The 27,445-nt window shown below is 40.1% G+C and overlaps 1 protein-coding gene across 2 annotated transcripts; it reads right to left on the reverse strand.

Annotated features, from left to right (window-relative positions):
* Positions 1–1,779: 1,779 nt before the first annotated feature.
* USP44 (ubiquitin specific peptidase 44) lies at positions 1,780–22,650 on the reverse strand. Of its 2 annotated transcripts, XM_026123193.2 has the most exons (8): positions 22,545–22,650; positions 15,574–17,096; positions 14,783–14,976; positions 5,481–5,589; positions 4,864–5,062; positions 4,262–4,370; positions 3,319–3,524; positions 1,780–2,930 (listed from the first exon to the last, which is right to left on the reverse strand). In XM_026123193.2, the coding sequence occupies exons 2-8, from the start codon at positions 17,017–17,019 to the stop codon at positions 2,731–2,733; spliced, it is 2,463 nt and encodes an 820-aa protein (XP_025978978.1). In that variant the 5' UTR covers positions 17,020–17,096; positions 22,545–22,650; the 3' UTR covers positions 1,780–2,730. The 2 variants fall into 2 exon arrangements, with proteins under 2 accessions (XP_025978978.1, XP_025978979.1); XM_026123194.2 differs by lacking the exons at positions 5,481–5,589; positions 14,783–14,976.
* Between the last annotated feature and the right edge of the window lie 4,795 nt (positions 22,651–27,445).

Raw genomic sequence — 27,445 nt, forward strand, 5'->3', positions numbered from 1 at the left:
CACAGAACAAACTAGTTAGTTACTGGTAATGTTTCTGTCTTGTCCATAGTCTGTGCATGTGTTTGCGCTGCAACTGACTGCCAAAAAATTACCAATCATGTATACTACAGTGAGGGAGCTGAACCTTTCATGCAAACAATTACTACACAACTACTTTACCAAGTTCTTAGTGGTGATTGCTTGTGCAATGAAACAAGTTCAATGAGGAGAGTGTATAGAGCGCTAGGTACTCAGGCAGCAGGTATCTGGGCTGGTGCCATCTCACAGCAAGGTAGTGACAGACCAGAACCTTCAACCTGAACCTGTTTTCGTGACTGTAGATAAGAATGATGGTAGAGATGAGCAAAGGGTTATGGCTTCTTGAGAGAACTTTGCATGATAAGTCTTTTTATGCAAGAAACTTTGCTACCCTGGGTTGCAAGAGAGAGCTCTGGAACCAGCTGGTAGGCTTGCCTGGATCTCTTCTGATAGTGTAGGCCACTCCATCTAACTCCACCTGAGGTACAGAGGTGCTGGCTCTGTAGCTTTACAGCTCTGCAGATCTGTTAGTCAGTTGTGGCACTCTGTCTCAGGAGGACCCACAGCTGAAACATGAGTGAAGCAAGGCAGAGCATAATCAGGTAGACTTACAGTGTGCTTAAGCTTTACTGTAGCTAATGGGTACTGAATTAGCTAGTATGAATCAGCATATATTATGAACCAAAGCAGAAGCTGTTGAGAAGTATATTTGAATTAGCTCCTCCTCAGGCTGGACTGGCGTGACCATCTTTATTCGCCCCACCCTCCTTGGATTACAGCTATAACTGAGTATTACCCAAGAGAACACCAATGGAAAGATACTGGAGCTCGTTTGTTTGTTTACTAGTGATGATTGAGGTTGAACATTTTTTTTCTATGGTTCTCCAGTAGTCCCAGGATCAACTTCTCCACTAGTATCCAAGTACCTTAAGGCCTCTGCTAATCTGCTTCAGGCACTCTTGGGAAAAAGTGTCACAAGATTTGAGAGGAAGTTAGCATAACTCCTCCCCTTTCTTTTTATTCCCCTGAACTACCTCTAAGTAGAAAGAAGTGTTTAAATTGCACTTTCTGTCCTTATTTTTTTGGTGAGGAAATGAAAAGCAAAGTATATGAAAGATTGCATCTTAGAGCACTGCTATAACAAGTAGATTTGTCAGACTGCCTCCCTTCAACAGGTAGGGCTTGGCTTAAAGAAAGGACCAAGTGGCTTTTCACACTTCCTTAGGATAAGCACAAGGCAAGAAAAGCTTGAGACCTGAAGTGAGTATGTGCTTGCTATAACAACGCATCTTTCCAAATGTTAGATAGCAGTGGTACTAAAAGACTTACCTTAAAGTCATGAATCAAGGCAGGTGTTAAATCAGTGACAGATGGCCAAAGCAGTTTTAGAGTTAATGCCTTAGCCTGTGTGAGGCAAAAAAAAAAAAAAAAATCTCCATACTGGATTTGATAATGGAGGAACTAATTCCAGTACACACATTTTTTTGTCCACATTGAGGCATTTTATTGAGGTATCAACTTTGCAAAAGATGAGGTAACAATTTGCATAGGATTTATGCAAAATAACTTCACAACTAAAAAATTTATTTGGCATTAACTCTTGTATGTGGAGAAAAACTGACAGTTCAGGCTTGATTCTCCTCAATGCACAGTTCTGTTAATGCTAGTGGTAGGACACTGGAGAAAGTACAGCAGTTGTAGCTAATGAAGCCAAAGTCATATTTGAAGTATTTTCATACAACTTTTAGGGCTTCTTTTCACTGGTTTGTGTTAGAGAGTACTAAAACAGATGAAGCTTGCTACATTTCCAAGTAAGCTTGTCCAATGCATGAAAGGAGGTTCTAACCTTCTTGTAGCTATGACAGTATGGAGTTTTGTTTTAAAGAAAGCTTTTTAAATTATTGGAATAAGAAGCCCTTAGTTGTCAAAGTTAGTACTTTAAATTTGGCACTTGAATTTTAAATTGTCAAACTGATTAAGGCTAAAATATGGAAGTCTTAGTAAACATACATTCTTGTGCTATGAAACCACTCTTTTTTAAATACTTATATGCAAATAAGTACATGCTCTATTTGCTTAATTTCATATTTTAAGAAGTTCTGTAAATGTGTATCTTTAGTGTAGCTCCCTTGAGGCCATGGGGAAAAGCTTGCAAACTAGCTCCATTTGAGTTTCCTAAGAAAAGTTCAGTTACTGGTTGACATATAAAACACTCTTCGCTGGTGAATATTAATATTCTAATATCTAGTAGCAATTCCTGCAGACATGAGAGTCATGTCTGTAGACGTGAGTCATGATATCATTAGAACTAAACTATAAAATGTACACAAGCATATACATAGAGAATTAACCAGAAAAACATCAGTTGCCTGTTGAAAGTCATTTTTCTAAACCAATTCAAAAAGATTTTTAAAATACAAAAACGGCTTTAAAAAACCCCACAAAAGAGCCTGAGGTAAGAGGTAAATGCAAATGGCAATCTTTTTCTTTAAAAAAATAGCTGTATTGAAATTCTAGGAACTTAAAGTTACTTACTGTCAATAAAAATTTTTACTAACAATTGTAAAGAGTACTTCAGCTAATATAAAAGTATATAGACATTGTACACGGATTCAAAGTAAAAAAATACAATACTGTACTTGTATTTCATTTAAAAATATATAGTTATGACAATTCAAATTTTTACCGTACACACAGTATATCGGCTTTGGATTAGCTGCAACTGTTGTCTGTGGAACAGTCACCTAATTCTGTGTGCTGCTGACTTTCAGCTGTGCTAGGACATGACATTTTACCCTGTCCATTTTCCTGAGTAAGTCGTTGGCTGTAAAACAAAATGTAGGCTTGAGCCTTGCATACTTCTTCAATAGTGCACATGTTGAGTTTGGAATCATTGCAGTGTACCCAAAATCCTAGAATGAAGTAATATATCAAAGGAAATCATCAGGACACTGACTTGAGGTATTTGCATTGTATTTAATAATTAGTGTTCAGTCCCAGTAAAAAAAAAAGTTGCACAGAAATATTATACTGTTTCAGTAGATAGAGTGTATCTGCCTCGAAATTATAAAAGCCCAGCTTAGCTTCTTTAGATCTGCAAGAGTTTATAACCAGAATAGGTTTAACTAGCCAATACAAAATTTGAAATGTTCTTGGGCCTACATAACAGTGATTCTCATTTCAGGCAGGTTCAGCTATAAGTGATCCCTTTTGCTTTTGAGAAAAGGCTGCAAGTTTATTCTGTTATGAAATACGAACACCCATTCTCCCACACTCTTGATCTTTACAGTTTGTTCCTACCTCCTTCTGAATTGTAGCAGTAGGCAGTGTAGTGCCCTGAGCCAAATCCTTTCCCGTGATGCATTACTACAGCAGACAAGTCATAGATAAAGCAGTCAGGTAAGAGAGACTTGAGGGATTCTCTGCAGCAATAGGGTTCCATGTTCAGCACTTGATCAAAAGTAACATGTACGCCAATCTTTTCACGATGATTGCGTCCTGACCACCTGGAAAATTAAGTCAAATTAATTTTTTTTTCCTGAAGAAAAAAACCACAGCATTCTGAACTGTAAGAACAGTTATTCTTGCTAGTTTCTTCACATAAAATACATGCTAGTTTTCACACATTTTTTTCCAGGCTTCCCCTTTCACTTCTCCTTTATTTCAAGGCCTTTTAAAATATGTGTATGTGCCTGGTGAGAGAAGTCTGGTATTTCCCACATACTGCATCTTATTTTTATTTTCCTTCCTATTCACGCCAGATTTCGTGCCAATGGCTTCACTAAGACTTCAAAGAGAGGCACTCTTCACTTCCTTACTCTCAGGCTAATGCGCTCATATATGTGGTTATATGAGAGTTACGTGAGACTTCAGACTGAATACAATCTCAGTTTGTACATTACCAAATACGATCTTTCACTCTACCTGAGGATAACACAAGATTAAATTTTACTAACAGAGTTCACAGCAAACTTACCAGGTTTGATTGAAAAAGAATGAGATAATTTCAGTATTAAAGCAGCAAGTAGCTGGTATCTAAAAGGTCAGTTCCCTGCTTATGACATATCTTACTGATGTTAATTAAACAGGGAAAATAAATTTCTAATAGCTATTTCTCATCACACTAGTAAGCTTAATGGAATTCTCAAAGACTGATGCTGAAAATCATTGATGCCAAAGGATCAATGGAAGAGGACTAAATTGCACAGTTTGCAACATTTATGTTTGTTGTAGTACTACTTACCTAAACCGTTTAAGGTGTAATCTGAGAACCTGAGGTAGTCGACACACCATAAGCTGCTTCTGAGCTTCTGTGAGTATAACTGGTTTAGAAGAAAACTTCCTGCGTTTTGCTGAGGCCAAACACACAGTTACGTACATACAAATCTAGATAACAGCATATTTTTATGGACCTAAATAGCTACTGAATGCATCGCCTTAAAAAGGATACATTTTGTGATCCATTCTGCAAGGATTATTTTATAATTTAAAGAGACCACAGGTATTTCATATTAAGTTATTCACATTAATTTAGAAAGCTGATGGGTGCTTCAGCTGAGAGTATCACAATCCCCATTAGTATGTGATCGGTCTCAATTTAAGAGAAGTATCACATTTTAAAATATCCTTTGAACAATTTCGTCTTCTGGGTGGAGAGTAATAGCTGTCACAGTGACCATACCAGGATGTAAGAGGAAGCGTTTGGGGTTTTTTTTGTTTGTTTGTTTGCTTTTAATGCTACATACTTTTAAGATTTTTAGTGTTTTCCTGCTATGCTTTTACTGTTCCTTTAATTCATATTTTACATGGAGAATGTATGCCTGAGTACATACTGCCTTTACTCACTGTTGCACTGATCACATGCATATATCTTCCCTTCCAAAGCTTCAGTTTCTGTAAACTTGGCCAGCATTTCTGTCAGCAAACATGGATGTTGAGATGCCATCTCCTTGCCATTGCAGTGATACCTCTCAGGAAACTCCAGTGACAGGTCCCAGAATGGTTCTACAGTATTTGATTTATTGTCACAGGCAAGGCATGTAACCTGTAAAAGAATTACTTCACGAGTTTCACATTGAAAAAAACTTATTTTGCTAAAAGTGTACCATAACAATGTAGCTTGAATAAAAAAAGGTTTTTTTTCAGGGATACTGATGCAAACAAAATACATGGAAATTTAACTGGAAAGAAGTGATGTACCTAACTTATTTTCTCTGAAGTAGCATGTCCAATACTGTTATCACAAAAGGCTAAGTATTCTTATGTTTTACCAAGAAAGAAGAGCAGTGTCAAAATGGTCTGCCTGGGATTGTCCAAGGGAAAGCAGGTGGAGTCTCAGGAGCCTTTTCTCCAAAAAGAAATACTCCAAAAGGAATATGTACATGAAAGAGATAGTTATAATTTAGCTTTAACTAAAAAAAAAAAAAAAAAAGCTGGGGTTTTTAAAGTCATATCCTTCTTACTTTGTAAGTCTTCCAGGGAAGCCTGGATTGGGAAGCACACTTCTTCAAAGAAAAATTAACAGGTAAAAATAATTTATTTCTTCTTTCAGTAAGTGGATCCATCGTCACACTAGGGAAAGGACAAGCAGTAAGACAGAACATAAATAAAATGTCAAGAAATGAAGCGAGTCAACCTGGAAAATGCAAGCTCATACAGCAGGAGAAAATTAATCTGTGATAGACATTGAATTTTTAGGAAAGTAAATTAAAAGTAGTAGCTCTTTTGAATATAATGGCAACACAGTACATGTGGATTTGCAATACAGTTCTCTAAAAGGCAGCTACAGCTGCTTATAGAAGCATCACATGTAGTATTAGTCTTCCTCCAAAGGATCCCTGCCCTTCCTGATGATCCATGTGGATGAATAACTTGTATGAGTAGCTGAACATATGCAGCAGTGAAACCACATTTGGCTATAACAAGCCTAGTTCATAAAGGCTGTAAAGTAATATCAGTAAATCTCCAATGTGTGCAAGACTAAAAATATATTCCTGTTCATATATTCAATTCAGCTGTCAAAAGTATAAAATAATCCTAAGAGTAATTACCTGAGTTTTCCACTGTTAAGGAGGTATTTATTGACTTAAAAGTTGCAGGTGATCACTAACTCCAGCAGTGCTAAATTCACTGCTCTAGAGAGCGAAGGCACATTCTGAAGCCATCCATGGTAAATTTAATTTTAATGGGACTCAGCTAGGTAGCTTTGACATAGCTTCCAAGTGTCAAACACACTCCTACTGTGCTCCAACAGTTAACAAACTTCCCCCCAGAAAAAGGATTAAAGGAACTCAAAGTTTTCATATGTGTTTTCCTGTCAAGACACTGATTTATCAACTCAAAAAAACAGCTGGGCATGATGAGACACCACCATTCATGTTTTACAGTAAATGGAATATCAAATATCTACTTAAGTTTGCAACCAGAAGGGTAACTAATTACCAAAGGAAAGTCTTTATAAGTATGCTTCCTATTTAGGAAAATACAAATTGTTTGGAACAACTAATACAAAGATGTAGTAATAAAGGAATGAAGATCCACAAGGGATCTGATTATTGTTATTTCACAGGCACGCCTCTGTGTTGCTGTTCTACATATATTTCAGAAAGAACTTTTCAGTCACATTAGTGCACCAGCAAAAGTGTAAAATTTCACTCAGTTTTCAAGAGCTCCTTTATTTTTCCTTTAAAAGCTTGCTGTTGTGTCACTAGTCATCTTGCTTTGTCTATTATTTCCTGATCATTTATATACAATAAGGGCAGATGTATTACTTTGATAGCTTTCTTCCAGGCGTTCTTGTGAGTAATTCTCTATTTAATAAATATATTAGCCAACACAGCTTTTATATATGTATACACACATATATATAAAAAAATATATATGATCTTTGCATTAGCTACCTAACGCGCATGGAATTTGTGTACAGGCACACGTGCCAGGGAAGCTGCTAGTTACTTTAAGTTCTACGAAGAGCAAAGTGCCACTGTCTTGTTTGTAGAAAACAAAAAACTTTGAATTTACATGGCACAAGAGGAGAATCTTTTCGTTTAATGTACGCTGACAGGAGCTTCTTTTGTAAGTGCTAACATCTGGCAATGTTTCAAAGCCACAAACTATTAGTAATTCAGAGCTGGAATCTAGACTTGGAGACAAAATAATATGTTTGGCCACAGTTCAAGCTAACTCCAGCATAAACACAGAAGGACTAACAGATTTCTGCTGTACAAAAGGGTGATTTGGGGGGCCAAAAAATTTAATTGATGAGTTACTTAAGCAGGAATTTGTTGAACATGAATGCACATTGAATATTAATGGGTTTAGGATGAAGTATACACATGAATACAGTACAGATAATTTTGACAAGTTAGGAGGTTTTAAATTTCATGTGTGATATTAACAATCTAGGTTATTTAAAAGACCCTCGTTCCCCACTAGTTAATAAATACTATCCCAAAGAATAAAACACATAATTGGTCCAGCTTTATTTTTTGCCTCGCAAAAAAGCAACTGATGCAACAGTACTGTGTCTCATCTCCTCACGCAACTGCAAGCAAATCTGGTTTGTCGGCAGATACCTGTACTGATATAGAGCTCCAGCTACCTCCTCATATGCACGACACTCCTCCCTGCTTCCACGCTGTAGAGTTAAACTCTCAAAGTTATCTGGGATTTGCATATTTGCCACTAGCTAAGTTCCCCAACGTATTTGCAAAAGCACATACCCAACTGTATCAGCTGCCATGTGATACCCGCTCCTGTGCATGCTCTCACTCAGTGGTAAATGAGAGGTAAATTGGGGCTGGAACAAAGATGAACTGATTGCAAGTATTTTTCTTAGCCAGGCCAGAGCCTACAAATGGCAGCAATCAGGATCCCCACCCCTCTGCAGAGCCCGTCTGCACAGGCCAGTTTGCAGCGTCAGGGCTCCAACCGGGTAGCCATTTACATCGCTGCACAATACGCCCATGACTTCTGCTTTTGTTTAAATAGAATTCCTTTATCTCATGCTCCACTAATAGTCACAGAGCACAACCAAGTTTTTGTGCTTTTAATTAAAAGCACTGACATTTTATAAATGGTTCATAAGTAGGTTGAATGAGTTGTGCAAATTGAAAAAAGACAAACATGAAGTGGAAGAGCTGGCAAAAATTTTTTACATCTACCCAACAGAATTTTATGGTCTGAGTATGCATGATAGTAACAGAGAAAAGAGTTTGCTCTAGTACTCCGTTAGTGACACGTATGTTTATTATTGTTACTTTTTACAAATTCAAGGTTTAATTCCACCTCCTCATTATAATTTAAAACTATTATTTTAAGAAGTCTTAGGGCTGTGATTTATAGCAAAACTAGATGATAAGTTTACATTAGAGCAGAGCAAATAAATTACTGTTTTTAGCTTGTTTGGAACGCCAACTTTGTGTTCTGCCCTGAGCACCCTCTCACACCTCGGAACATGGGTACAAAATACAATTGTTTGGTTAAAGCTCGGTATTCAATCATGGGCCGAAGGCCAGCCTGAAAGGAGCTAGATCCGGTTGCTTGATTCAAGCTAAACATGGAGGCCACTCAGAAGTGTCATTGTACCAGCAGTAATAATTTGACAGCTGCCTTTGTCCTGGATGGCATTCAGCCTAAATGCAGCCAAAGAAAATAGTTAGCACATTGCTGCTGTGCAAGCTAACTCCGACATCAGCTCTGTTCTTCCTACATTCCCTGCACCTGCCTGGAATAAAGACAGCCATTGCTATCTCCGCTCTGGTGTTTTTTGATTTTAAGAATAGTTAAGATAGCCAGCCCTGTTTTTGTGCTTTGCCACTAAAGTTTTTACTATATGGAGACATCTATATGAAAGAGTAGTAATTGAATTTGTCCACAGTAAAGTAATCAAAGCAGAAGGGGATTTCTAGGAACATGCTGTCATAGGGAATTCCACATTATAGTGCATACTGTATTTCTTCAGTTATAACGATGACAGAGCTTTATGCTGATGAGTACGCACCATCACCAAGATGAACTGCATCTATTTAGCAGAATATCACTAGCGAAAACCACAGCAAACTGTGGTCTGTGATTCAATTTTTTTAAGTTACTACAGAGAAACTTAAAACACCACCTCCACAAAGCTGGAAAGCAACTTGACAATGATTTTACAATTCAGGCAACACAGAAAAGCACAGACACTAACACCAGAACAGAGAAGTCAGCATACAGCTTAGGGCCTGGTTTAACTGCAAATGCCCCTGTAACCTACCTAAAGTTCTCATAGCTTTTTATAGCCTTTAGTCTATTCAGTCTGAGAGACTTCATAACTATCGCTGCACAACAGCCACCCTCATCATTCACCCCCAAGCTTAAATTCATACCATACTACCCAAACTTGAAGGGCTTAAAACACCCCAAAGATTTCTCATATCCCCTTCTCTCAACCATTTTGTCCTGAAATACACTGGTTGGCCAACTGTAAGGAGAGGCATTTCCTTACAAGTCTTGCTTCCCTCTAAACAAAATTCACATACTATGTTTGTTAGAACCTACTTCACTATTTGGGTCCCTTGCATATTCATCTCTTTGGAAGCACGTGCTGTTCTTGTGCAGTGCTTAGAGGAGAGGGAAGGGAGCATTTTGCTTAGATGCTGTCTTAAATATCATCAGGAAGTAACCTGACCCGTTGGGGCGGGGGGGGGGGCGGTAAAACATGTCTACAGATAACGAAAGCTTTAGCTCTTACCAGGTATTGCTATATAAATGGTCAATTATTAGAGAAACTCATCACCAAAGATAGGTTAGTTCTAGGAAGAAAGGGCACCTAACTACAACTTTGCTGTAGAGGAAACCCAGAAACCACACCAGCACAGCCAATGCTCTTCACTTCCATTGCTGTGTCTGGTGTTGTTCTACCTCAAATCTAGCCCAAGAGCTTGACATGAGGCACCAGATTTGAATGTGGTGGACTCCTCAGAAAAGACTTTCCAAAACTGCCCCAAAGGAAACAGTTTCTAAAAGGTTCCTCATCAGTTCAGAAAGATGATAAAAGTGACATTTCTTTGGTCATTTACATTAAATTTGAATTTACTCAGCAGCACTATAAAGGAATCATCAACTGTTTGCTGCTTTGCAACATGTGCCAGTTTACAATTAAACACTGCATTCATATTTCAACATTAGTTTTCTTCCTTGAAGCAGGCAGACAAGTAGCTTCCATATAAGTCAGCACAAATCTTCTTTTCGCCTCTGCCTTACTGGGTCTCTTTTAGTCACAGAAGATACTGCTTATTTCCTCCTTCTGCTTGCCTTGAATTAGCAGCTTTCCCTGTTTAAATTGAAAGGATAGAGGAAGTTGGCTGATGTCATAGCAAGGCCACTCTCGATTATCTTGAAAAAGGTCAAGGTGATGGGGGAAGTTCCTAAGGCCTGGAAGAAACTCTCTCCTATCTTCAAGGAGGGCAAGAAGAAGGACCTGGGGAACTACAGGCCAGTCAGCCTCACCTCGACCCATGGGAAGGTAATGGAGCAACTAATCCTGGATGCAGTTTCCAAACATATTAAGGACGTTTTTTAAACACAGTTCTGGGTGGTTGAGGACTGGACCAGGCTGCCCAGATGAGCTGTGGATTCTCCATCCTTGGAGATACTCAAAACACACCTGGATGCAGTCCTGAACAACCTGCTCTGGTTGATCCTGTTTTGAGCAAAGGAGTTGGACTAGATGATCTCTAGGGGTCTTTTCCAACCTCAGCCATTTTCTCTGTGTGCCTGAATGTAACTGTCAGAAAGATATCACAAAAATCAAGAATGAAGCTGAGCAACTAAGGGAAGACAAGCAATTTTTAGTAACAAAAAAAGCTTTCTAAAATAACCATTGGATCTTCAGTAACTATTTTGACTAATTCTTCTGTTATTAATGATTCAAATACACCAAATATACCTTCACATCTCTTCACACCTAATACAAAATTAAGACTACTAAGAGATTCACAAATTTGAAAGACTATTTTGGCACTGCATAAGAGTAGGTATCAATATTTAGATTCTCCCTACAAGACTGGCCTATAGTAGAGTCATTTTTCCTGGTAAATTCTTATGACAATGAGGTTTGTTTTGAACTTTGAGGTTTTTAAGGTTTTACCAACACAGTATTTGATGGGCAAAAAGCACAAGAAATAAGGTACATGTAGTATCCATCTTCCTTAGAAACTAACAGTAAGTTCCAGAAGCTTCATATTATATGGGATGAACTGGAGCATAGTTATATTGTGCGATCTATTTGGAAAGTATATGTGCTAGACTTCGTTTTCAAGAGCAACTCCAGATCAGCTGTATCAAAACTACATTCCTATTCCACTTTTAATGATGACTTTTCATGAATGTTAAAATCTCCAAAATGCAATTTAAAATGGTCCTCTAACTTCCAAACAATCAAAAATCATGTACTTAATGTGCTCTTAATGGTAAAGCAATATATTTAAAAAGCTGAATTTGAGAAGCAAAGACCATGCCTACACAATAGAGGATTTTGCCAGCATAAGTATCTGCAAGCCTCCTTGTCTAGACCACCTTTCTTAAATAATTCATACTAGCTTTCCCCCTCCAATCACCCCCAGTATAAGTTATCCTGGCAAAAATTTAAAAACTGGTTTAAGTATACAAACCTGAGTTTCTGCTAGTATGAATTCTGTGGACACATGGTGGGGGTAAGTTTCCCAATGCAGTGCTAAAAATACACATTAACTTTGAAAGCTAAAGTCTACTATTTCAGTTTTCAAGATGTCTAAAATATACCTGCCTACTTCCTTGTTTAATATGGACAAAACTAAAAAGATACTTTAGTTACTATTATTTTAACATTTAATTTTAAAAATTGTTGCACACTGTGTTATTTAGCTAGAGCTATTTTAAAAATCACAAGCCAAAAGACTTTTTTAATAAAGACAGTGGCTAACCTGCATCAGGTCTTGAAGTTTACTTCAAAGATCTGTGGATCAGTATATGTCACTTTACCACTGGCACATAACATCATAGTGTAATATTCTCCTTTCCCACTGAAGAGCCCAAGGACCAGATAGAGTGTGTATCCTTTCTTCCACTAGAGTGCAAGCACTGAGGGATTGAAAACAACTGGCATTTTAATAGATGTATTGGCCTCTTCTTGCAGCTCCAGTGGGGTTGTGAGGGAAGAGCCAGCTTCTCCAGTGCATGCACATCTGCAAGCATGGGCTTTCTATATAAAGACTCATTTGCCCAAGAAGTACTATACCACATCTTGCTCCAGGCAATCATTGGAGGAAGACTAGCATGTGGAAAAGCAAAGAATAGAGGGGGAGGTTTTTGTAGATCTATATCCCATCTTTACTCTCTTTAGATGCATTGGATATTTAAGTTTCACAATCTGTACTGGAGAGAAAAAAACCTCTAATCCTAAAAAGGATATTGGGATTAAAATAAAATTTCAAGAGGCAATCCAATTGTCTATGCCCATACTATTCTCAGAGTTACTCATTACGTAGCTTAGCATTCAATAAAACAGTAAAAAAAGAGTGATATTTCAAGTGAAGAAAACATCAGGAAGTACATCCTATTTTAAATGAGCTGAGAGAGAACATAATGAAAAGAAAGAAAAAAACCCCAACCAATTCACCTAAAACATGTAATTGTTTTGACATCCACCAAAGCTTTTGCTAGTTATGAAAGAAGCAGTCTGAACAAGATTCTCACACATCCTATTTTCTTCTCTTTCTTGATTCTACAGCCAGGTATGGTGTTGAATCAGGCAGCCACTTCTATGGCAACAGACTGATAGCAAATTTAGGATTATGACTTCCCTTTAGGTTAAAATAAAACAGCTAGAAGAGGGAGAATATTTTATTGCACATGTGAAAGTAACGTGAAACCTAAGTAAACGTACAGCTTATCGGCATTGTAAGTGATCCTATATGCATTGTATTAAGAGTAGTTCATAGTATTCCTAAGGTTTAAAGGTCAAGTAGATTGCCTTTACTGCACTTGAGTATCTCACAGCATCAAATATCTTTAACTATACTTTCAGTACAAACAAATGCATATTAAGTATATTAAGTTTTTAGTAATCCTAAAATGGAAAACAACTGCTGAAGAGAACCCAGCTTCTCAGTCCCCCCTATTCATTGAATTAAGGTATATTTTACAAAATATTCTGGATCAAAATCCTATTCCTACTTCCAATAAACACAATGGGCTATGACTTCAACTATCTTAAAGAGAGAAACTGTAGCACTGTTACAGCTTGTAAATAGATAAAAGTTAAGCATATAAACACAAAACATACAGTCCCTGATTTTAAGAGTTAGTATTGTGAAAGATGTGATAATTTAGCAAAAAGCTGTTCCTATCTTTTCAGCCCTGCATGGATATTTTCTTGCCCCCCACTTTTTTTTTTTTTTTAAGTTATGATGTCTGACAAACACCTACCTAAATAAAGATGGATGAATCTTACCAAGGAGAGGAAAAATAATTGCCTAACAGAGTTTTTAAAGCGCATTCTTCCATGTACAAACACCAGGGTCTGAATCATTAAGATACCTGAACAAGTTTTATCAAGGGGGAAAACGTAAATCTTTGGGGGTTACCTTATGCTGCATATCCCATTCAAAAGTGCTAGTGAAGACAGAACTGGAACACGGGAATGAAGAAACCTAGAAGGAACGCTGGGAGGTGAAGTATTGGACGTTGCCTGTGGAAGTTGCCCAATGAGCTGGTGACAAATTACTTCAGGTCAACAGTCTCAATACGCTTTTTTTTGGTTCCTCTCTCTCGGCTTTCTGAAGTTTGGGTATTGATCAGCTGCAGTAAAAGAGCTACATATTGTAGTTGCAGAAGTCACAGGATAGCTCAAACCTGTTTAATTTCATTTCAGGCTCACTCAGTGACACTTGAGTGATTTCTCACTATTCCCCTCGCACTTTCAGGAAGGTAGGAGTGTTTCTAGTCACAACGCCCTTCACATAACAAGGAGAAACATCTGAAAGAAGCAGTATTATTTAAAGTTTGATTATCCTCTTCAGAGCCCTGATAATTCTTTCAACAAATGACTACTGTAAGAAGGCAATGCAACCAAAGCCTTGTCATTCAGAATTCTTAAGCAATTATCTGGTTTTACTGTCAGTGTTACTCTTTTGGAAAGGAATGTGATTTTCAAATAGAAATTTTAATGATGTAACTATATTAGACACTTTTATTAGTGCAACTGTGATACAAGGTATGTTGACTACTCCGAGAAAAGTAGGTATGCCAACAGAAGTGCGCTTACGTTGTGCCAAATGAAAGGTGGAGGATGATCAATTTTTATTAGTAGATTATAGCAGTTTCCAGTAGTTAAATAAGACCTAAAATTTAACATATGCTGGAATGCAACCATAATTTTAAGAGTTCTGTTAACTTATTATAGAGTTTACGGATATAGCAGCAGATAGCAAACCTATCAGTTACAGAGCACTTTGATTTCCATCTTCACATACTAAAATACTAAGCCTTCAACCAAGTAGACAGAATAATGGCAAGTCTACATTTTTGTTGTTCTGTCTAAAATCTCTGCTCATTTACACCAAATATCTTTTAATGTTTCTGCACTATCTCAGTAACATATGTACAGACACACTAAAGACCACTTCTGAGACTACGTCAGCCTCTGTTCCTGTTGTTGCAATTTAGTTAGTTCTTTTGGATGAGTTTAACAGAAACCAGCTTTTATATATCGGTTCACTGAGTTCTCAAATCTTTGTACACGTACACAGTTGGGATATGCGTAACAGTAAGTGGACACTTTGAAGTACTTAACAGGAAGTCAAGAAGAAAGGTAGTAGTCAGGCAGAGAAGAGGAAAACAACCACTGCCTCCACCCCACAATTTTGGTTTCTCTGTTGACAGAGCCTTCCATATCTTTGTGCAGTGGGAAAGAAGGATCAGCATCCCTGTATATAGCATCTGTAGGAAAGAACATCAAGCTCACATTCAAACTATTTACTGAAATAATGCAAATGTTTTCCTGCTTAGCACATATTACACAAAAAATTTCCACATAGACTAGATTAACATCTTTAATACCTTATCTTATCTAACATCATGATAGCCAGCTAGGTGCTTAAACTATAAACTCATTATCATATGCATATCATGCATATCAGTTGATGCTTAACAGTAAGGTCATACGGTTCTCAGCAGTCCTATATTTCTTGAGAGCTTATATATCTTGTTTAAGCTGATGTGTCAGGCAAAGCTACATTCTGTTAGTAGTGTAGTTATTCTTAAGCTTTTATCAAATTCTTTGCTCTCAATAATAAGATGCAAGAGTGTGGGTTACAATACCAAATTTAAAAGTGTTATATTTATCAGATGACTCTTCTACTGAAAGTTTTAGGAGCACCCAGGTGATATTTCTACTTTAACTGTCTACAGCATATCCTCTCCATCCCTCCTCAGTAGTTGTACACTTATTAAAAGTACGCCTATCATTGATCAACATAAATCTGTAGCTACAGATCACTAAACAGGGTTAAAAACAAACAAACAAAAAAACCATACCTGACTTAGGAGCTGTCCATGAAAAATGGTGTTAACCACATTCAAAACCTGTTTTATAAGTTTCCTTTGAGAAGCAGGGATGAGAGCTGGGTATCTGGTCCCTGTGGTCTCCAGTTCCTGCTGTACTTTATCCAAAAGTTCACAGAGGAATTCCTGAGCATCCTGTTGGGCATATCCTCTGAAGGCTGGAATTAGTCTCCATACAGAGTGGAGCATGGCAAAAGGAGACACCAGCGCCCACTTGCCAGACCACATAACTTGGAACAGGGTATGCAGCTCGTGACAAAGAGAAATATGCTTTGAACTTGGCTCCCTGGGCTGAATAAGTTCCATATTTCTACTTTTTGATGCTCCTCCACTTAATCCTGAAGATAAACTAGGTCGCCTCACAGAAGACGACGATCCCTTTACTTTCTCGTGGTTCTCGTGGTTGTCATTCACATGTAATGCTGAGGCACTAACTGAAGGGTGTTTAGATGAAGATCTTGTTTTACCGTTGGCTGCTGTTGCCAGAAGTTCCTGAGTTTGGCTGAGATCAAGCTTTAAAAAGCATTCACGAAAAATATGTAGGTGACTTAATACCTGCAGGATGGAATTCATATAGCACGTATTTCCCAAGTTTCTTAATCCTGTTACACCAGGAGTCACTGTGGGCCTTCGTTTAATTGGAGAGTCACTTATTTTTTTCAATCTTACTTCACCTGAGGTATATATTTCTTTCAACTCTGCCACTGGTTCCTCATTCTGTGATGTTTTTGACATGCAGGGTGCTGTTCTTGAGAACATTCTGCTTTGATTTTGTAAACGACAGCTCTTTCTCGGAGGCATCTTTTCCATCTCTGCTTTTAACTGACGCTTTCGCTCTTGTCTTCTCTTCCTAGCTTTGTCCTTTTTTTCCTCTGCTTCTTCCCAACGCTTTTCTTCTTCCAAAATCCTTTTTCCACTAGGTGTCAACCCAAGCCACGATCTGAATATTTTGCCCATGAACGCACGTCTTCTGTGCCAGAGCGCTGTGAACATGCGGTCCTCTTTCCGTAGCAAGGCTTGGGCACCGTCATGTGAAAGGTAAGAGTCATCACTTGTACCCATAGAACGCAAAGTCCTCCCGCTACGAGTCGTGCACTCATAGTTCTGACTCTTGATTGCACTTAATGTGCTTCGCAACAGTTTTAAGTCACCAGTTGCGTTATCATTAAGAACGTAATCATCACAGAGATAACAGAAAACATACAGCTCGTTTACTTCCAATGCCACTGGGTGACCCTTCTCCTGAAAGTGCTTTAGTGCATGTTCTTCAATATATCTTCCACATGCCACGTGTGAGCAGCTGAGGCATGCCCACACAGACTCGGTAGTATTGCAGTCCACGCAATGCCATTTCTGAGGATTCAGGATGGAATGATCTTGGGCCAGGCGCAGACGCCCTATGTGTTTACACTTATCCATGTTAAAATTGAAATGCCAGAGAAACACTAGTGAAACACATCACCCAAACTATTTCCTGTCCATATTTCAATCTGCAACTAAAAAAAAAAAGAAAGACAATAAAAAGGCTTTAAGCTACAGCTCATAAACACCCAACTGTATCACTTTCATAAGTGTGAGTATAACAAACTCACACCTCAGGTCAAGATCACAATCTCCATCCAACTAAGTCCAATCGAACATGTAAAGGCACTCAGTTATCTGGAGTCGCAATCAACATTATTACCAGTGGTTTGACTGGGACACTCTGGGACTAAATGACCTGCATACAACTGTTCATATTCCCAGTACCTTCTGGCTCAGGACTGAAGCACACTGGTGTCTTTAGAGTACGCTTTTTTTTTTTCTTCTCTCCAAAGGAGCACTAATTTAGTTAAAATACATTGTTCTAGACTCTGGATAGAAACACAATTTAAAAGGTTCTATTAATTCTACTCCTAAGCATAGAGATGCAAACAAAACTGTTTCACTTAAATTTGTTTGCACACTCCCACCAGTTTAGATAAATGAGGCTTAATCCTTAATTAAACCACACCTTTAATTAAATCACTGCATCTTTGCACTGAGGCAAGCCCATTATACCAAACTTTCTACAATAAGGTATCTTCCATAAGTATATTTTAACTTGCCTAACACCTCTGAAAAGAAAAGGTGGCCTGGAAAAGCAGAACTCAAGTTCTTCATAAGACAGAAACACCATTAGGGATACACCTAAATTGATGCAACCTTTATAAAAAGTATTATTTTCAAAAGATTTTTCTAATCCATGGCTTTAAAAAAAGTCATTCAATAAATTGACTAACATTGGTTTACATCCTTTTATAAGTCTATGTGGTAGGATTTATCTGTCCAAAGCTGCTATATCTGCTTTCTACTATAAAGTGCATTTACCTAAAATAGGTAGGTTCTGACTGACAGAAATTAAGACGACAATGATTCATTATTATTTCATTATGCTTTTGCCATCTTCAGACTTTCCAATCTAGTTGAGAGATGTCATCTAAAGGAAATTATAGGTCAGGAAGTGATTATATTTGATCTGGAGAGTTTGTGCGCATGATGTCACTTACTAGAAGGGCTAAATAGCACACAGCACCAATATCACTCAGCACTTTTACTGCCAGATGAAATAGTTACTCAACTGAGAAGTACCAAGTGCTTGTCAAATATAAGGGTTATATCAAGCAGGACAAGTGTTGGCATTACAAACAAACACATTGTGGACCTGGCCTAGGCTTTACAACATCCATGCAAGGTCCAGGATTATATATTTTACAAATGAGTAAATCATTCCATGGACATATTAAGTGATTTAGACAGCTCTAGATAGAGCCCAAAAGGCTATATTCCAGCTATTATCACTGAATATGCTACTATTCCGACATTTTTACAATCCTGAAATACAAAATAGACAAAAATAATCTCTTCTAACCTGATTAATCTATGTTAGAATACGCACTAGGTTGTGACACTGTGCCAGTTAACACTCGGAGAGTCCTAACATCAGATGACATAACACTAAAGAAGGAAAACAGGTAAGGAGTTGCAGCTGGCTAGGAAAGTAGCTTTGCTTTTGGTATAGTACTTAAGTAAAACCTGTGGTTAAAGGATTTAACAAAGTGACTTTGATTATCATGTCGCTAATACTCTTTAAAGTGCCACAATACAGTTGCCAGTCTAAGAACCATAGCAGTTCTCTAAGCATGTAGTAGCAGGTAACTAGCATCCACCATTACGCCTGTGTTGTGTAGTTCTTACCTTCTAAAACAGAAAAGGTTGAGCCAGCTGTAGTGAAATTAAAGTGTATACAGTTTTATATGCCCATGTTAATCATTCTTATTCAGTTTAAGAGCTGTCTCCAGTCCACACTAACTGCAATGAAGAATTTTAGGCACCATGACCTCTGGGTACCCGTTCAATAATTCCCAGATCAAATACCAGCCATAGTGTATTATGGGATGTCAAGATCAGTTGTGTGCTATGGTCACCAGATCACAGAAATTAAGTCTTGCTGAGCTTTTTCAGCTTGCCAGCACCCTAAACATCCATTCCTTCTAAAAGGCAGTGTATTGATAGCCTGCTAATGAGATTCTTTTAGAAATAATGACGCATGCTAAGTTTGTAAGAATTAAATACTGTAGATAGGATTTTAAGAGACAAGACTCATCTTCGTGCTTTTGGGCTAACCAAAACAGACTCTCCTTTCTCTCTTTCCTAGGCACAACACATTAACAGCCACTGAAGAGCAGTGACTTGATAAGTGAGCAAGAGTGGTTGGTTAAGTGTAAGCCACAGCTCTTTTAAAGCGCTTCCTCCATTTCTGGTGAACATCACGGTGTTCAGTGACCTGACAGCTGCATCTAAAAGCTGTAGTAATATGAAGACCTCTTTGTTACTGATGCACTTCCAGGACATCTGCATAGCCAGATTTATTGGGAAGGAGAATTGGAAGTTGAAATCTCTGGAGTTTAGTGGGTAAATCTTTGTCACATGTAGGATCTGAGCTTCCTGATAGAACAGTCTGCCAAAAGTCTAAGGACATCTATCTTCTGAGAAGACAAGGGGATACAAAAAATAAACAGCTTTCTTTAAAGTTGAAAAATGAACTTAAATGTCTGCTTTCCTTCAAAAAAATGCAGGATGATCTGTACATTCCTATGAAATATCTCACTCTTGATAATACTTCTCAAATGGAGAAAAAATAATTAAGAAGGTAAAATAAGATGCAGTGTTCACACAGTGATTTTTAAAAATAACATAAACACATAAGGTTGACCTGTCCAACTTCTTTCATTCACAGTACTGCTGTACTGAAGACAAAAGTAGTCACTCCACTGATTTCAGAAGGACCACTGTGCAAAGCAGGGTTGCTTGATCAAGCTTTTCATGCAAAAGTAACATGATTTTATGAAAGTGCAAGATCAGCACCTTGAAAAGAAAAACATAAAACCCCATCCCTGTCCCCCTCCACCAGCAACCAAGTCAGCATGACATTTTCCCACCTACATCGATGTGTGCAGTATGGAGAAAGGGGGCAGGGGGAGGGGAAAGCAAACAAATTGGCATGGTAGAAGTTAGTTTCTTTATGAAAACATGAAGAAATCAAAATGTGCATTTTAGTCAAAGAGAAATGAATAGCTAAAAAAGACTATGAAAAAGTTAACAGGAGTAAACTGAGATGAGTAAAACTTCAGCCAAGTGTCACACAGCACACTGATGGCACAAACATTTTAAAACATGGAGCACTAAAGTACTGAGACTAAATCAAGTCACAACATTTAAAGCATTTGCCTTAGAAGCAAGAATCGGCAAGACAGTAGGTAGAACTGCTAGAGGGAAAAAAAAAATCTTAACCTGGAGTGAAGTGACAGATAACAGTAGAAGAATCATAAAAGATACTGAATACTCATTCCGATGCCTGCTAGAAAGCTATACCTGGAGTAAAATAGTACAAGCAAATGCTACAGTGTTAAAAATCCCTAGAGAAAGCTATTCAATACTAATTTGTGCGGTCTTCTGTCCCAAAGTTCAGTTCTCTGTGCACACACAAAGAAACTGAGAATTAGTTGACCAGCACTTTAGAGATCAAGTCCCCCCCTCCGCAGGCAGTGAGAACAGATCTGAGCAGAAGTAGGAAACAAAGTAACAAAAAAGTACTAACATACAAAACAGTAGTACGGGAAGTGTTAAGCTGCGTCGGAAAGCAGATACACAAAAGTCTTCTCTTGTACCGAAGTTTCACTAGCAAGAAAAATATTCAAAACTTGACTTTTTTTTCCACTGAAGCATATTTCAAGATTACTGACATGCTTATGTCTTTAACCAGTTTTACTACAGGAATGGCTGGCAAACTATACATTTTGGGGTAACCTTTTATCTGAACAAGTAATCAGTGTTAAAAAGCCTAAGAAGCCAGGAAAATGGAAGTTTTTGTTCCGCGTAAACCAGAAATTTTAAGTTTCATTCTTGCACCTGTAAAATTTAGAAATTATAACTCTTAAATATAAACAAAAGGAAAGCTTTTTCCATTAGTGATTACTTCTGTAATTAACTGCTTAATCAAACAGCATCTCAAGCATTAGATGGGAAATTCAGTACCTGATTTTACTAAAAGAGAACATGCTTTTAGCATTCTGGTTTCTAAATCAGAACCCAGTTTACCAACTGATTTTCATCAGGTTCAGTACCTGTTTAATATTCGAAAAAGAGGATAATCATGGGTATTTCAGCATATGAAAGTGTGAAGTAACAAGTATGCTAACTTGATGTGAGATGTCCTGTTTCCTTAGACGCTGACCTTTTTTTTAAATTAGGCCAACTCAACAAAACACTGATGCGCAGAACTTCATGCTGCGCCACAGTCCCGTGAGCATAACACTAAGGCTTAAGAGAACAAAGCAGCCGCACTTTAAAAAGGAATTCTGTACCCATTTTCTGATTTTTATCAGAACAGCCTGCGACAAGGAACTCCCAGCTTTTTTTTTCTTTTTTTCTTTTTTTTTTCTTAAGATCTATACACGTCTTCATTTAACTTAAAACGCATTAAATACTCCTTAGCTGGCAAAAAAGAAAAAAAGTTTATCTACAGCCCAGAAGCAGCGCAGCTGGAGAACTCCTAGCTTAGGCTACTCGGTCATCAGGCATTTATGCCGCTACACCAGACACCGATGCAACGTTAAATTTAAAAGCCATTACTGCAAATAATTGTTATTACCGCCAAAAGTTACTACAGTGGGGAATTCAAGGTAAACAGTTCAGGTCTTTCATGCTTCAGCGCACGTGCTCAAACGCAGTAAGTAATTCTTACGAGGCTGGATATACGTTTGACAGCTCTGCTAACTTAGAAAACGCGTATATTTGACTACCCTGACGGCTCTTCGGACGGAGCCCAGCTCCGGCTCCAGCCGCCCTCTGAAACTGAGGCGGCCCGGGTCACCCCCACAGCAGCGGGCGCTACAAACCCGGCGATAACCCCGTTTTTCAGCCAGGGCGCCCCAGGCCCCCCCAGCTCCCACGGGGAACAACCGGCACCGAGCAGGCGTCCATGGGGGTCGCTCCCCGGCCCGCCTCTCCCGGCGAAGGCGGGTGCCGCCACGCCGCCCCTTCGCCCCCCTCCGGTGGCCGAGCTGGGGGTGGGGGGGCAGAGCCGCCGCCGGCCCCACACGCACCCGTCACCCGCAGCTGCCGCCATCTTGGGCGCCCCGCGCCGCCGCCTCGGAGCGGCCCCTGGGCGACGTCAGCGCCGCCGCCGCCCGCCCGCCCGCGCGGGGAACCCCCGTCCCGGCCACCCCTCAGCGCCCAACGGCCGCGCCCGCCCCCTTCGCGCCCCCCCTCCCCCCTCCCCCGGCGTCGCGGCGCAGCCCGCGGAGTCGCGCCGCCGCGGGGAGGGAGGGAGCGTTGTGGCGGGCGCCGATGTCCCCCCCCCCCCAAACACCCACGCCCGGGCTGCCGCTGGGGCCGGCGGAGCGCCGCCGCCCCGCACCCACCTGCCGCCGCGGCGCGGGCGGGAAGGGCCGAGCGCCATGTGCCGGGCGCGGCGGGTTGTCACCGGCTTTGTAGCGGCAACCAAAGTCCTCCCACGTCTCCTCCCACCTCCCCCTTCCCCGCCCGCGCCGCTCCCCGCGCCGGGCCGGGGACGGCCCGGGGCAGGGGGGGGCCGGGGCCGCCATGGCGGATGCCGCTGGCCGCGTCGTTTTGGCACCCCGCGTTTGGAGCAGGTGTCCCGAGAGACTCGGGTTTGATTTGGGGCCGAATCGCCCCCCTTCTCCATCCGTGTGTCCCCCCGCCAGCGCCAGCGCCATCGCGGCGGGGCCGCGCGGGATCCCGCGGGAGCGGCCGCCGCGGCGTTGCAGCGTCCCGGCCGCCCGTCCCGGCTTTGCTGCCGCCTGAAGCACGGCCACGGGCGGGGGGCTTGAAATCCTGTCGCGCAGAGCTGCCAAAATAAATGGCTCGTGAATTATCGGCCAGATCTGTTAAATCCGTTGGAATTTCGCGGTGACCGGGCTGTTATTTACCATCTTGTTTTACCTGTCTCCTGGTGGAGCAGTGTACACTTTTAACACTTCGCTAATAAGCTACAGAAAATACGTTTTGGCTGAGACAGGTCTGTACCATGCCAGGAAGAATGAGGGATCTTGGGCTTTCCCACAACTGGTCTCCGTTTTCCCTGCATTTTGCTCGTATTTGGTCTTTGATGGCAGCGCAAGAACAGGATCCCTCATGCCCTCTTTTTGTATTTCCCCAAATTGAGCGCACATGCAGCTGCGAGCTGTGGGATAGGGACTAAGCGAAGCGCTCACCCCGCAGCCCAGTGTGACGGTGAGGGTCCGCGGGGTGAGGAGCAGGCGGCAGGCCCGCGGCGGCCTCCCCGCTTAACGCGGCCCCCGGCGAAGATACGGTCTCCGAAGCCTCGCTGCGGCTCACGAATGTTTCTGATTTCACAACACTCTGGGGTTTTGCATGCTAAGACGTGATGATAAAACACACTTTCTCAGCCTCTGAAATCACGTTGGTCTGCAGCTCTTTGCATGGTTTGAGGAAACCTCTGTAAGCAAGCTCACGTTAAAAAAAAAGCCTTATCAGGCCTATATTGCCCATAGATTGAGTAATTCTTCAGTCCTCAGTTTTCATTGCACTTAAACACAGAAAATCTTGTAAACTCACATCCTGTAGATGTCCTAGCTTTTAAACTTTTATCATCTTTATACCGTCCTTTTTAAACTCACGTTCCTGAAATATTACCGGCTACTTTTAGCTGATTTCTAGTACTGCATGTTCACAATTAAGTTAACTGAAACTTGCACATAACTTCTGCTGCGTCCTGGGATATACTGTGCAGTGGTACACAGTGTGTGCGTGTGGCCGGGGGGTGAGCAGCTGCTAGAATAGGTGTGTGGTGAAACTTTGTTTCAACAGTGGGTTTATTTAATTTTTTGCATGCGTGCTCAGACAGGGTTGCCTGTGTTTTATGTGAATATATCCTAAAAGGCAGTGCACTGTGCTGCTAAAGGACTTCAGAGCAAGCTCGTGGTGCGTGTTTGCTTCTTATTAGCGCTGATAAACAAGAGGTTGTTTGATTCAGAAGGTGAGGCCATGCACTCATTTTGAATCCATTATGTGTCAGGATGTTTTCATGATGGCATTAAAATCTCAGACATCTGTTTCTGTGTTTCTAATTGTGTCATCGCAGAAAATGTGTTTCAGTTTAAAACTTGAAATGAAATATATAGGGCCTGGTTGTCTCAGTTCCCCTCCAGTAGTGCTTTTCAGTTCTTGCTGTTTCTAATGAGCCTGGTGAGGCACGGCTAGCAGAATGGGGCCAAGAGAGACACAAATCAGTTTTTTCTTCAGGGTCGCTTTATCTTGGTGCTTTCAGAAACTCACGTAAAGAGTATATGGACGAGTAAACTCACTAGGTTTCTCTTTCACAGTTTCAACCTGTTTCCAACTTGTAACTTTAAAATGAGGAACGATGTTGCCTAATCAAAATATGAAAATTAACTGTTCATGAACAGTAATTCCTTGCATTTGCACATCTTAAGACACCTTTCACTATTTTCAAATAACTAGCACATTTATTTTTGTCAAGTTAATACCTACATCTTTATTAGCAACATTTTTTTCAGTCACAGTTGGGAGCTAAAGTGTCCCATCGTGGTGTGTCACTGGTGTCCTCTTACAATATTCTCTCTCTCCGTATCTACATCCAATTCTGTGCGCGTGTCTGTGTGTCAGTTAAGCATACGCTGAATCTGCTCTCGAGACCAGACCTACCCACCGTCCACCCTGTAACCTCTCAAGCTGCTTTCATTAGGGCCTTTGACCCTATCCAGCAGGAAAGTGCAGGAGCAGCTGGTGCCTTAGCACAGAGTCGAGGTGTTGTCCACGGGGTCGGGGTGACCAAGTCTAGGTGGGACTCAGGGTATTGCTGTTCGAGGCATGGAGCGATATCCAGAGTCCTGCTTTTCCTAAGCATCGCATGGAGACACTGATGCTGAGCTGCTTACGGGCAGGCTTGAGCCAACAATATGAGTGGAAAATAGTGAGTCGTAGCCGTGCATGTACTTAACCCCGCTCCTGAGCCCTTTATTTGTTTGGCTGCAGCCTGAGGGCCTGTCGCCACCCCCATCCCTTCTCTGCTAAATGGCCACTTCTACCAGCCATTCCCAAAGTGATTTTGACCCCAACAAATTCCATTTTACTTATGCTATTTTCTGTATCTTGGCAGCCTATTGCGTTTCTAATGCACAGTGCTACCCCATTCTCTTCCAACAAAGAATGTGTATCTTCCAAAACCCTGTTTAGTGATAACAGAGATTAGCCGTGTATCTGATTTCACACAGAATAGATCAAGTTCCTCCTTTTTTTTGTTTGTTTTCTTTTCTGGCTAGATTTCCCAAACAACATTTCAACTGATTTTCACTAAGCACACTTCATACTGTTATTGGATTAGGTCAGCCTTCAAACTCTATTCCTGCACATTGGCTAATCCATTACAAAGTATTGATTTGGAATCAGGATTTGGCTCCAGCATAAGAGATAAATCATTGAATTGCTATGTGCTACTCATATCATACCTCCTCCTGCTTCATGTGAGCATTTAGTGATATCCCACTTAAATTTTGTGACCTTCCTTTAGCCTTTCTCACAACCATACATTTATTCTTCTAAGTAATGGCTACATTAAAAACATCCAAGGCTGGTAAGAAAATTCTTGAGCCTTAGGGGCATATATAAGATCCAGCTCCTTTCCACCAACCAGACATTATAGCTAGAATGTTTGCAATTTATTGAGACAGCCAGAAATTGATTTCCCAAATGTAATTTAATTTTAAATTCATTGGGTATTTATGAAAATGGTTGCCAGATATATAATATATTGTCAAGAAGCAAGCAAATGTAATAAATCCTTAAAAGTAATGTAACCTCATATCTTCCTATTATGTGTAAAAACATTCTCTGGAGAGGAAAATACCACCTCTGACTCAATGTTGTAAGCTTTCTAATATGGCAAAGAGTTTTAATGTATTTTTAAATGGTCCCTAGCATTATTTATATTGTGTGCACTTACTGCATTAATAAAACTGATAAAATATTTACTTAGTCCATTTGATGGATGGTGACATCAAGAGCTGTTCTTTTGAATGAGGCATCTGAACTTCTGGAAATGCTTGAAATTTTAAATTTCTATCAAATACAAACATAATTATAAAACAGCAATAGGTTTTGATACTTAAGAACAACAAAGAGGTAAGCTAAGCAAACCTTTTGAGTACATCCAAAAACAGTTGAAATTATATAGTATATCAGTAAAGACTTGACAAAGATGTGCATCTTTGTTTCCACAAGATTTATGTTGCCTTGGATCCATTTTTATAGCTTGAATGTTCAAAAATGGTGAAAAGAGAGATGGAGACAAAGAGAATGCTTCATGTAAGCTAAAGAAGTGAAAAGCAAGCTGTCAAGAAATAGGAAGCAAACTTTTGCTCTTGCTGAGATGAACATTGGTATTCGTTTGCACCGTAGCGGCACTCAGGCTCCCCACTTAATGAGCGGCGCCTCTATACATCAGGTGGTGCAATGCAAACGCAGATGCAGCCCGTGGCTGCAGCTTTTGCCGATCGGGCCCTGCGGGAGGTCTTTCTGGCACCTGCGCTGTCGGGAATAGCTACGCTTGCCTGCAAAAGCATGTCTGTCACGCCTCTGCTCCCAAGATCCTGGATCCACCCAGCTTGCGCCGGGGACTGCTTTGAGTTCAGGCTGGTTCTATGCTCTAAAATTAGCTGGATCTAAAATTTCTCCTCTTGGAGAGCCAGTTGGCTTCCCCCGAGTGCAATGTGATCGTTAGGGAATATTGGTTTTTAGGAAATTTGTGCTTTCACTTTTATGACAGTACAAGCATGTCCTGTGCAGACATAAGCAGATGGGGCTGACTATATGGAGTACATCTGAGGCCCAGAAAATTGATGGGATGAGGGGAGCAATAATAAATCATAAAGTTGCAGAGATGAGCATGAACAACTTGATGGTTCTCAGTTATTTCCATTATTTATCCTAGATGATAAATAGAAGCCTCTTTTTCTAAGACAGTGGAAGCATTTTAAAACAGCATAAAAAAGAGGGAATCTCAGAAAGCTCATCTAAAAGCTTGATACATATACACAGCAGCATTTGCATATTTTAGGAATATTTGTATGCTTACCTTCATGCAACACCAGCATGGGGCATTTGCTGTGTGGGAGCCTGATGCTCCTCAGTATAAACAAAATGCTTTAATTTATATATAAACAGACTCTGAAGTTCAGGGAGGAATTCTGCGTGGGCGAGACCCTGAAAACAACTCAGGGTTTTCTCTAGCTTCTGTGAAACTTGGGCAGCAGCTCAATTT

Source organism: Dromaius novaehollandiae, chromosome 1 (assembly GCF_036370855.1).
Source record: "Dromaius novaehollandiae isolate bDroNov1 chromosome 1, bDroNov1.hap1, whole genome shotgun sequence".
Classification (NCBI taxonomy): Eukaryota; Metazoa; Chordata; class Aves; order Casuariiformes; family Dromaiidae; genus Dromaius; species Dromaius novaehollandiae.

What these genes read in the sequence shown, in the direction of transcription:
- USP44 (XM_026123193.2), bottom strand. Translation starts at nt 17,019, where the DNA reads ATGGATAAGTGTAAACACATAGGGCGTCTGCGCCTGGCCCAAGATCAT. An exon ending in GTTACGCATATCCCAACTGT is followed by an intron (nt 5,590 to 14,782) that starts GTACGTGTACAA and finishes TCCTTTCCCTAG; the next exon opens with TGTGACGATGGATCCACTTA. An exon ending in TTCCCTGGAAGACTTACAAA is followed by an intron (nt 5,063 to 5,480) that starts GTAAGAAGGATA and finishes ATTCTTTTACAG; the next exon opens with GTTACATGCCTTGCCTGTGA.